Raw genomic sequence first — 12,088 nt, forward strand, 5'->3', positions numbered from 1 at the left:
ATGATGCAAAAGACTGAAGCTAATTTTTCCCAAGACACAGTCCTGACACTCAGAGCGACTGCTCGCCAATGTGCAGGAACCTGTCACTTGTATAGTAGCTTTCTGAGAGTCACCCAATGCCCCTTCCTCCCCCATTCCAGTATATACTAAATGTCATTTGCTCCTAAGCTCCAGAGCAAAGGAATTCTTTGTGGAGCAATAATTGATAGTTGGAGTTACAGCCTGAGTTCTCTCCTTTGGAAAATTTCTTAACATTTTTAAAAGGCACACTCTTCTGATTAAAATTAATCAGAATCTGACACCATATATTGCCCAGTTCCTCAACCCCAGAAATATCATCAGTTTAGAAAAAAAATGTTTTCCTTTGAAAATAACCAATAATTATCATATCTTTCAGTTTCAGTCTGATTCTTGTAACTATTTTGCACAATCCTATTAGAAGTCAGGGGTTTTAACCAGAAATGTCATTCCAGGAGCAGTCTCATTATATGCAAAAGTCATAACCGAGAGTGAGTCTGAATACAGAAGGGATTATTCCCATCTGTTCCTAAGTACTTTAACTGGTCAAATGTCAGATATTAAAGGGGAGAGAGCTGACAGACAGATGGAGCAACAGCATCAGCAAAATGTTTAGACTATTTATTAGGAAATAAGTGATTATAGTGGGAAAACTGTTGTCTTATTTCAAATGGATCAATGTGTGGTGGATCTTTTCTAACGAAAATATATCAAAGAAAATTTTAGAAAGCAAGAAAACATATTCTTGCATGTCACAGTGTTCATATGATGCAGAGATTTCTCTCTTCTCACTCTTACCCGAAATCATCTCTGTAAATTGCATTATTCTGATAACTCGCAGGCACATTTTTACTGATCTCGATGATCAGGAGATTTTCTATTAAGAACTGACACGAATGAGTTTGGGGGCTCATCTCCGTGTGCTTGTGAGCCCCCACAGAATAGCAAAGCTAATCTCCAGTAGTCCAACAGTTAAAATAATTGATGAGTATGTGCTGAATCCTCAGGAGAGACGGGAGGAAGAAAGAAGGAAAGGGAGAGGAGAGGATTGGAGGGCGGAGGGGAGGAGGGCAGGTGCTGATTTCAACCCTGTAGCGTCAGGATTGCGTCAATTCGGGTTTCAGCCACGTCTAGAGTCTCAGAGACGAGCTTCTCAGAAGAGCCAAAACAGGAACAGGGGTGGCAAATCACTGTGCGAGGGCGAGTGGACCACCCCCTCCCCCCTTTGCCTCCTCCCGGTTCCAGGCGCAGGTCCCCTGGGCTCTGCGCTGTTGTTTTCAGCACTAGGGAAAGCCGGCGCTTCAGATCCAGGCAAGTGAATCAAGCCAGGGAGTTTTCCGTTCAGCACCTCGGACAGAACACGCAGCAAAAAATGGCTCCGATCACTACCAGCCGGGAAGAATTTGGTAAGCAAGTTACTCAACTTGTAACTGCGGTTGTTTCTTGAATACTCCGGGGTGGGCTGTGTTGTTGTTGTTGTTGTTATTTTTATTTTTCCATGGGATGTTGGATATAGATCTCCTAGGTAGTTAATCTGAAAAGAAAATGAGAACTGTAAAGGGGAAATCGTGGCTTATGTGTTGTTTCTCCCTTCCTCCCTATCTTTCTCCTCAAAAAAATTGCCGTCTGCCAGGGAGATTTTACATCCAAGAAGTTCCTAAATGTTCGGGTAGCTCTGTAAATTGCAGCACGCGCTGAGTAAAGGAAAGGGGGTCTGTTGTTTGCAGTTGGTTTCATTAATTCTGTAGGTGACTTTTATTTGTAAGTAAATCTGTATTTAACTTACCAGGAGAAGCCAATGTTTCTGTGATTACATAAGGGTTTGATCTCGGTATAAAACAACTTATATGTTGAGGGTTTGGAATGTATATTTTATTATAGAGTGTACCATAAGGTTGTTTTTCTCTGCTATGTTTTTCTTGTTCTCTTGAAATATGTTGCTAGTGAAAAACACAGAATCCTATGATGCTAGGGTGTTAGAGTGGTATTTGAAATGAACTAGCTTGGCCCATTGCATTTCACAGGTGAGGTAACCAGAGCCCAGAGAGATGAGGGACGTATTTCAGGTCAAACAGTTAATGAAAAGCTTTTGGAAAGTAGAATTAGGACTCCTATTTTCCAGTTCAATTTCCCTTTTCCTATACCAAATTTTTGGCATCATTGCTCTCCTTCTCTCTTTCAGTAAATAAAAACAGATGTACTTCAAATTAAAAGTAGTATTTTAGGTCACATTATATTCCAAAGATAAGAGGTAGAGTTTTACTTACTTCACAAGTATTCAAAAAAATCAAGAAATTTTATAGAAGTTTGTGAATAAGGAATGATATCTATGAGTCCATGATAATTGTTATTTAACTGAGTGAAATGACTGAGGTCTTTGCTCTCAGAAGCTTAAAATCTCATTGGTAGAGAACATACAAGGAGTAGGTGAGTCTTTCCATGATTTAGTGAATATTTTGCCTTGTGACTTACGTATGAAATAGGGACAATCTGTGACATTATATTCAGAAATGAGTTTCCTTTACTCAGGCTTCCATTTGGATGATTGATTTATATTATTATGATGTGTATTCCCAATTTCTGATTTGAAAATAAGAAATTTTCTAATACTGAGGCATTTTCAGAGATTGTGCTGGTAAAAAATATGTTTCAGCTTGGGCCATTGGTCTGTTTAAGAAAAAAAAAAGAAGGATCATTTTCTATTGCTTTTATTGTTCTCCTAGCATTGGCTAAAGAATTGCCTTAGTTCATGACTTTGGTTTTGCTCCCTGGCCTTAGATTATTAGAGTCCAGGAGTGGATTCTCCCCTGCCACCCCCCCACCCCCTCCACACACAAAGACTTGAATAGAAGAAAAAAACTGAAAAGCTGATACTAAGTTTAGCTGATTATCTTTAGCTCTTGTTTGATTCTTTTTCTGTAGCATTTGCTGCGTTTTCTACTTGGGGAATTCAAAGGTTTATTTTTCATCTCTACATGATTCAGTTTCTTGATATAATTAAACTATAGAATTTTTATTATTGTTTTTAATATTGTTATATATGTCTTCTCTTATTTGTCATTGCTGGTTCTTATATTCTTTGAGTTCAGTTTTGAAATTATGAAGTAGGTAGGCAGAAGATTTGGGGGGTGGGGGAGGGGAGTAACAAAAGATTGTTCTTTCAGAGGTTATTCAAACAAGGCTTAACCCTTTTCTAACTGGGACTTTTAACTTTATTATTCACTATTTGGGATAAAAATAGATAAGAATGGAACTAAATGCAGATAATACTACATTAGTTATATTCACTATGACTATATTAAACATTGACTCAATTGATGCACTGTGTCCAGATATAGCAATACTGCTTTTACTTACACACTGTTACTAATCATTTGTTGGAGAAATATGCTTACATATGGCACATGATAAGCTTCATGCATAATCAGTATTACCTAATGTCAGTAATTTAATGTGCCCTCATTCAAGAAAGAATGCCAAATTCAATTTGATTACTATTTGCCATGTGGAAATATGCTAGAAAAAATCAGTTATGGATAAAATTGAACTCTAAATTATCTATTCTCACTCTTTACATGTTAAGGAATGATGATTCATTCATAACCATTGTTTTGTTTTTATCCTACTTAGGTGTAATTAATTTGTTCTTTGGGTAATTCAGTGTTTAAGAAATTATGAATCTGTATCCAAGGAGTTTGTAGTGTTAAAAGTTATATAATATTAATATCCTGTTGTTCATCTTTTTTGTTCTTTTTTTCCTAATATATGTAACATTTCTCTTATCATAATTGGGATGGAAATTATTGATAAGTTTGTGACAATAGCAGATAATGTTCCTCCATTTCTTAAAATTATTGGAACCACTGAGCCCTTAGATGTTTGCTTCTTGAATCCGGGATAAATAAAGAACTACTAGGAATAAAAAATCTCCCAGTATTTCAAAAATGTGTATTTAGAGCTCCATAATCAGTAAAAATTGATGCTTCTGGAAAGCCTCAAAATGTCAAGAAAACATAATGAAATTAGTACTGACCTACCATGCTGTAGTTGACTCATGTTATCTGAGAAAACAAAGATAGGTCAGGGTCATTTAGCATCCCCCATCCCGACCTAGGCCCTGTTTCATCTTTTCTTTTTATTTATGAAAAAAAAACTGAAATGAAGAAGTTTCTGTCATACGGTATTTTTTTCGGCATGTCACACAGTGGATGTGTTTATTCCTGAAGGTGACATGAAATGTGTACATAACTCATACCCAGAAGAGTTGGAAAGTAATCCAATCTGTGCAGCCTACAGCATTTGCCAGCTCCAGTATGCTTTTCAAATAGGCTCATGTCTCCAACTCTGCTCCTTTAATGTATGTTATTGGTCATTTGATTTTTCAGATGAAATCCCCACAGTGGTGGGGATCTTCAGTGCATTTGGCCTGGTCTTCACAGTCTCTCTGTTTGCATGGATCTGCTGTCAGAGAAAATCATCCAAATCTAACAAGACTCCTCCATATAAGTTTGTGCATGTACTAAAAGGAGTTGATATTTATCCTGAAAACCTAAGTAGCAAGAAGAAGTTTGGAGCAGATGACAAAAATGAAGTAAAGAATAAGCCAGCTGTGCCAAAGAATTCATTACATCTCGACCTTGAGAAGAGAGATCTCAATGGCAATTTTCCCAAAACAAACCTCAAAGCTAGTAGCCCTTCTGATCTGGAGAGTGTGACCCCAAAGCTCTTTTCAGAAGGGGAGAAAGAAGCCGTTTCCCCTGATAGCTTAAAGTCCAGCACTTCCCTTACTTCAGAAGAGAAACAGGAGAAGCTGGGAACCCTCTTCTTCTCCTTAGAGTACAACTTTGAGAAGAAAGCATTTGTGGTAAATATCAAGGAAGCCCGTGGCTTGCCAGCCATGGATGAGCAGTCGATGACCTCTGACCCGTATATCAAAATGACGATCCTCCCAGAGAAGAAGCATAAAGTGAAAACCAGAGTTCTGAGAAAGACCTTGGACCCAGCTTTTGATGAGACCTTTACATTCTATGGGATCCTCTATACTCAGATCCAGGAGTTGGCCTTGCACTTCACAATCTTGAGTTTCGACAGGTTTTCAAGAGATGATATCATTGGAGAAGTCCTTATTCCTCTTGCAGGAATTGAATTATCTGATGGAAAAATGTTAATGAACAGAGAGATCATCAAGAGAAATGTTAGGGTAATTCATTTTTAGTGCTTAAAGTATTTATAAACATTCTTTTATTCAGCTTCTTTGTATCTAGGGGATTTTCATTAAAATGATAAGTTTTATACATATCATCTTTACCATGTTTAATTATTATTAATCATAATCAAATGGGGATCAAGGGAATAGAGGAGATGAAAGAAAATTTAACCCACAGCTGAAATGTTTAAAGTATTTTAATTATATCAAATAAATAGGCATCCTTTGTGGATATTTAAAGAATACTTATATAAATATTTTTGTTAATTTCTATCTTAAGTATTTTGACTGCCACTTAAACTAAAATGCAGGCAAATATTTCTTATAAGCAAGTTAACAAAGATGTTTCATAATTGAATTTGAAATTGAAATTGAAATATAAAATTAAATCAATTTGTCCTGAGGATTTGGAAGTTATATTGACTTTTCATGGAATTGCTTTTCAAGGAGGAGACATCACATCATATTGAATTATAAATGTCCATGACTATGTTGTATGACAAGAAGTGAGTTACTCTGCCTTTGTAGGTATACTGCTTGGGTAGTTCTGAGACTATTATAAGATATCAAATTAATACTATTTCCCCTTTAAATATAGAACTTAATTGATTTAGACTATAATATTTTAGAAAGATTCTGTAGAATACTGTAAAGCTCACCTTTATTTCTTTGTTGAAATTAATGAAAAGTCAGAGTTCAGAAACGCTAGGTAGCTTGTTTGAGACACTAAGATGTTTAGCAGCATAGTAGGAATAAATATCTATTCCTACTTGGACTGTTTATTCATATAATAACCCCATGTGCATATAGACTGAAGAGTTAGGAGCTCTGGCCAGCCATCATTCTTAGTTATAATCCAGCTCTGAGTTTTCATTTTGTTTCATCAGTTAAAACTTGTACTTTGAGTTCTTGGTCATCTTAGCTAATGTCTTTAAAGTGCAAATAAAATCTAAGTAGTGTACAAAGAAGGATCTTATGATACTCTTCAAAAACAAAGTATTAAAAATTGAGTCAATTCCCTCCAAAACTTAATTCATTCCTTGGATTAAATGAGGACTTTGAGTGGGGGCTGAGGATAGAGAATTTTAATTCCATCAGCCCTATGGGTCAGGAGAGTGGTGGCAGTCAGAATAAATTTCAGTTAGTCTGAATTCAAATTCCAGTAATGTTAGTGTTTTTTAAAAAATTGAAATCAAATCAAACTTAACATGAGTCATTTTGCCCTATACAGATCCTTTCAAATGAATAGACAATTTTCATTACTATTAGTAACTTCAAAAAGTAATTATTTAGTTAAAAAGCAAAAGTAAAAAAAAAAAATCCTCTGTAAAAGCTATACTCTAAATATCTTTAAACATTTCCAGTAATGGGTGTGGCTAACTCATTACAAATTTTAACAACCTGTAGTACCTAAAAACACCACAAGATGGCAGCCACCTGTTTTTAGAAAGTGGTAGCCCTGCACAAAAGCTTGCAGTTACTCAGATTTCTTAGCATAGTAAAATAAAAATAAGTAGGAAAATTACATAAAACTAGCAATATTATATTGCTTTAAAATGTTGCTATAAGCACAAATTTCAAACCCAAGAAAATAATGAGAATACTTATACCACATCTCTCTTTGTTTAGAAGTCTTCAGGACGGGGTGAGTTACTGATCTCTCTCTGCTATCAGTCCACTACAAATACTCTCACTGTGGTTGTTTTAAAAGCTCGACACCTGCCTAAATCTGATGTGTCTGGACTTTCAGGTAAGAATGCTTCTGAAAAATTCAGTGTCAGTGAACAGTACATTGGGCAAAATAGCATCTAACGTGAATTTGATTTGCCTTTTACTCAGTTTCAAGTGATGTGATTGTTTTTCCCTGTTTCTCATTATGGAATAACGATGTGATTCAATGCCATTAGCAAGAAAAATAAAACTACATAGTTCTACCATCTAAGCCATTGCTAATACATGATAGATGTCTGAGTGGGTTTGAAGCAGAAAACAGTAATAAATGCAGAGGTAAGAAGCCATTGCCAAAAATATAGCAATTGTTTGGGAGAAGAGTTCTTCATTTTAGTGTTTTTAATGAGCCAACCTACACTTATTCTTCTGGTGTTCTTTTTATTATTTTTCCTTTAATTCCTTATGTATCTTCTTGAAGAATTAGCTCTTAGTTTTTGTGACTATTAAAAAAAATTCCTCATATCACATTGTGAAAAGAACACATGACCTATGGGTTGAAAGGATCTGAGTTCAAATCCTAACCCTTCCATTTTAGCATATAGCCTTGGCTATGTTTCATAATCTCTACACAAACTAATAAGTAATGATACTTACCTTGAGAGAGATTGTGAGGACTAGAAAGATATATTTCATTAAATATCACCTAGTTGTATTATTATTTTTAATATTATTATTGCTATTATTTAATAATGGCAGTTGAACACATTGTCTTAAATGTTTAGATTAGGAAGCTCAAATGAACTCATATGCTTCAACCAGAAAGAGGCAAAAAGAATATAATTAAATGTGTGAAAAAGTAGCATGATCCTAAAATCCACATATTAAAGGAAGATCAACTCTGAAAAACAGGAAGCAAACTCAGCAGGTGATTAAAGAAGCACAAAATTTAAAGCAAAAAGGACATTGCCATTGTGAATTCTAAATGCCTGTTCAACAGAAAAAGCAGAGAGGTAGAGAGGCTTATCCAAAGTCATACAACTCAGAAAGGTTAGATCTTGTCTAATGTTTTTTCTTCTATCCTATTTTCTGGAATGAGTTACAAGTAATCAGTGTGCCTCTGGAATATTTTGTTTTCTTCTCCTCTATATTATCTCATCTTCCTGCCATTGCACTTCTGTTCTCATCCTCTGGTTTAGAACAGTTTACTCTTCACATTCACATTCTTATTGTCAATTTGTTGACAATAGAGAAGCCAAGCTATATCCATGTTTTCACTTTGTTCTGACTCATTTTCACTGCAATTTCATTTTACTGGCACGCAGTAACCTCCAAGGGCACCATTATATTGAAATCAACTCTCCAGCCAGGTTCTGCCAGTGTAACGTCTGTTGTTTACCATTGCAGATCCCTACGTGAAAGTGAACCTGTACCATGCCAAAAAGAGAATCTCTAAAAAGAAGACTCATGTGAAGAAATGCACCCCTAATGCAGTGTTCAATGAACTGTTTGTCTTTGATATTCCTTGTGAGGGTCTTGAAGAGATAAGTGTTGAGTTTCTGGTTTTGGATTCTGAAAGGGGATCCAGAAATGAGGTGATAGGGCGGTTGGTCCTGGGAGCAACAGCAGAAGGAACCGGTGGAGAGCACTGGAAAGAGATCTGTGACTATCCCAGGAGACAAATTGCCAAGTGGCATATGCTCTGTGATGGGTAGCATCCTAGACATGATGAGTTGGAACTTAATGATTTTTACTAGGCAAGGAACAATTTCCTTTCTCTTTTTTTCTCTGATACATGATTGCAAGCTTGTGACAACAAGCTACTTTTTTTTTTTTTTTTTGGTTAGAAATGGATTGAATTAGCAAACCCGAAAGTAACTGTCAATGTGTATCATGATCATTTCCCCTGATATTAAAGAAGTTGGGTAGATTTTCATGAGATATTCAATCTCTGCTGCAGGTTACCAAAGTAGCCAAGCATTTTATGAATATTACAGTGCAATCCCAAGCTATTGATGTAGTTTAGAAGGTGGTGATCTCATGTCACTAGAAAGAAATGTGATTTTTAGGATTTAGAAATGAAAAGCATGCTTTCTCTTATGAAAATTCATCCATTTTTCTTCAGGTGGGGAAATTACTTTTTCTTTAAATCCAAAGATATTAAAGAAATGTTCTCCGGTTTGTTTTCATCCATTATGTCATGTGAAAATGGTCGTCTTGCATATAAAAGTATATGGTCCTTTCTCTTTAGTTTGTAATTATTTGATACAATTTTATTATACAAGGAGTAACTTGGTTTTCTTTCAAAAGGACAGTGAACAAGCTGAGAAATCATTTTATCAAAGGGCTGAGTTGAGAACACTGTGGCTGAAATATTATTTTTCTCTCTCCTAAGGTTATATGTGAGTCAAATGTTATAAAATATAATCTCACATAAGAACCATGGCCTTGAATTATCCACTGACTATCACAAACATCAGTGTGGTCTAAGCAAGCCCTGTTTACCTTTGTTAAGTTGTGGAATTAGTTAGTGGTAAAGAAATAAACTTCAGTTAGAAATCCAGCTAGAAATGCATCTTCCTGAAAGGAAATATGTATAGTATGCAAGTGTACATTCAAGTCTATCCCTTGTACGCAGAAAGGGCATGGCTAACTAAGTCTTTGTTTAGCATCTTCTTTCCCAGAAAGGACTAAGCTACTATTTGGAAAGAAACAAACAAGATTTAAGTTTTTTCCATTACTGGATAGAAAGCATCACTTAAACCAACAAAGTAATGACTAAACTATAGTTACACAGCGAGCCTAATATAATTTACACATGTTCACACAAAATGTATTTAGGCTGTCAAATTAGCACAACAGAGTATGTTTCACTATCTTTTCTAGGCTAATTTGCCTTGAGCTGTTGTCTGTGGAACAGTTTATAGACTTGTGTCTTGTATGGTTTTCCAGTGCCAGGGCTCTGAAATTCAATAAAAACCTGCTAGAGCAAAGTGGTGCCCTGTGATTACTTGAAAGAATGAACTTGAGATAATGTCACTATATCTGAGTTTTTAGAGAGTATGAGTGAAACTGGGTACAGTTGAATTATTAAATATGCAAGTTAGAAATAAAGTCTACTGAAAAATTTACATTTTGAGTCAGGTTTTGTGTCCGTACTTTAGCAGTTTTTGAGAATGTGTTTGATATCACAGTGTTTGTAAATTCTCTGACAATGCATTTTCAAAACAACTTATACATGCTTTTTATGACTATGCCTAATGTAAAGAAAATGTTTTACATTCCGTATGTACAAAGATTGAAGTCAACCTCTTTTTTGTGCTTTAAGATGACTTTGGGATTAAAAAAAATATTCCCCGATCATTGTCTTTATTACACCAGAAACTCACCTCACAGCATTTCTATGAAAGCAACATGAAATGAATTGTAGTCAGTGCATGGTTTGGGGAAGTAAAATGGCCTTTTTATGTATGTATATTTGGTTAAATAGGCCATGGAATATAATATATTTTGGAGCTCTAAACAGTTGTGAGAAGTCAACTCTAAGTATCCTTCACAGAAACCAGAAGTTAATGGTTATACCAAGTAAAGTATAGTTGTTGGAGGGAGATTTTTTTAAGTAGAACAACAAAACCAACAACAAATACTTTTAAAATTACAATGAATAATTTGTAAATAGTTTTTAGTTTTTAAAATTTAAAGTGTTTTTGAGTGTGAAAAGTTGAGTATAACTCTTTGTAACTGCTTTTAAGGAAAGAAAGAAGAAAAACTAGAAAGAAATTGAAACAGGCAGGGACATATGTGATCCCATCATCTTCTGAAAATTATACTGTTTTATAATGTATTACAATATCAGTGTGAATATCTTGAATTCTGTTACAAATCCTGCGCTGTATTAAACATGTAAATTAATTGTTTGTCTGATTAGCCAATCCAACCACCCTAAAGGGGAGGTCTCCATGTTTGAAGAACTGTGTAACTCAGTAACTGACTTGTTCTGATGTTGTAACTCAATAGAAGTGATTTGGAAGGAAGCATGGTGTATGAGATGGTGTCTGTTCTTTCGTGCCAGCTCTGTATGATGTTTGTAAGACCATGTTTGTAAGACATGAATAAATTGCTGCTTTTGCCCAACCCATTTCAACTCAAACTTTCTGCCAATGGACTCTGTAATAAGACTTCTCCTATATCTTTCTAAGCTTTAAGGTTCCTGAATAGATCCCCTGGTATTGAACAGGGATCATCAGTGATTCCGCACCAAGGTGTTTAATGTGTCTTATTTTATTTTGTTTAATCCTTCATAACAATCATCTGGTACAATTATCATTATCCCTATTATACAGAAGCAAAACCTGAGACTCAAGGAGCTTAGGCATTTGGCTCCAGTGCACATGGGTAGTAAATAAAAGATTTTCATGGCTTACCACACTCTTCCCTCTGTGCCACACCACACACTCCTCAAGGAGACTTCATCAACTAGCTCTGCTAGAACCTTAAAGGGGCATATGACCACATTCATTTACTTTTCCATATTTTATTTATCTTTTTCAGTATTTTCTATCACCATTCTTTATTTCCTCTTCTTTTTTTCTCTTTCATGATCTTTTTTTTTAATATTTATTTATTTTTTTTGTGAGAGAAAGAGAACACAGGCACGTGCATATGAGTGGGGGAGGGAATCTTAAGCATGCTTTGTGCTGTCAGTGCAGAGCCTGACATAGGGGTCAACTTCATTAACCATGAAATATGACCTGAGTGGAAACCAAGAGTGAGACACTTAACCCACTAAGCCACCCAGAAATAAAATGCCCCCATCTTATTTCTCATTTTAATCTCTTTCATTACCTATTTTATATTACTGCCTTTTGTTTTCTTTTTCATTTTTCCCATATCCTTGCACTGGATTGATTTGGTTAGAAAAATGGTATGGGAATGGAAGTCTTATTTCTTGTTAGAAAGGGGGAGAAAAAAACCTCATTGATATCTGCAATGTTCTCATCAAACACCAGCTAAGGTGACTGGGAACTATGAGGTCCACCACTGGAGGATCAGCCATCATTTATAGCATCAGTCTATATCTAGAGGTGTTCTGTGTTAACACACTTGGAAAAATGGCTTTGTAAATGGAATGCAGCTAGAACTGCCATTTTATTTTTCTTGCAAATCATATCAACTGTGTTATGAAGTTGCACAGGT

General features: G+C 35.5%; 1 protein-coding gene across 3 annotated transcripts; it reads left to right on the plus strand.

The window, feature by feature from the left end:
- Positions 1-1,092: 1,092 nt before the first annotated feature.
- Positions 1,093-11,030, plus strand: SYT4 (synaptotagmin 4). Of its 3 annotated transcripts, none has more exons than XM_040478953.1 (4): positions 1,093-1,424; positions 4,404-5,218; positions 6,857-6,974; positions 8,300-11,030. In XM_040478953.1, the coding sequence occupies exons 1-4, from the start codon at positions 1,391-1,393 to the stop codon at positions 8,605-8,607; spliced, it is 1,275 nt and encodes a 424-aa protein (XP_040334887.1). In that variant the 5' UTR covers positions 1,093-1,390; the 3' UTR covers positions 8,608-11,030. The 3 variants fall into 3 exon arrangements, with proteins under 3 accessions (XP_040334887.1, XP_040334888.1, XP_040334886.1); XM_040478954.1 differs by having other exon boundaries at positions 4,404-5,212; positions 6,854-6,974; XM_040478952.1 differs by having other exon boundaries at positions 1,098-1,424; positions 6,854-6,974.
- Positions 11,031-12,088: the final 1,058 nt, after the last annotated feature.

This window comes from Herpailurus yagouaroundi, unplaced genomic scaffold, assembly GCF_014898765.1.
Source record: "Herpailurus yagouaroundi ecotype Mexico unplaced genomic scaffold, PumYag 142, whole genome shotgun sequence".
Lineage (NCBI taxonomy): Eukaryota > Metazoa > Chordata > Mammalia > Carnivora > Felidae > Herpailurus > Herpailurus yagouaroundi.

Excerpts from the sequence above, each read along its gene's own strand:
- SYT4 (XM_040478952.1), top strand. The coding sequence starts at position 1,391 with ATGGCTCCGATCACTACCAGCCGGGAAGAATTTG. Across the intron at positions 1,425-4,403 it reads TACCAGCCGGGAAGAATTTG|ATGAAATCCCCACAGTGGTG; the intron begins GTAAGCAAGTTA and ends TTGATTTTTCAG. Across the intron at positions 5,219-6,853 it reads TCATCAAGAGAAATGTTAGG|AAGTCTTCAGGACGGGGTGA; the intron begins GTAATTCATTTT and ends CTCTTTGTTTAG.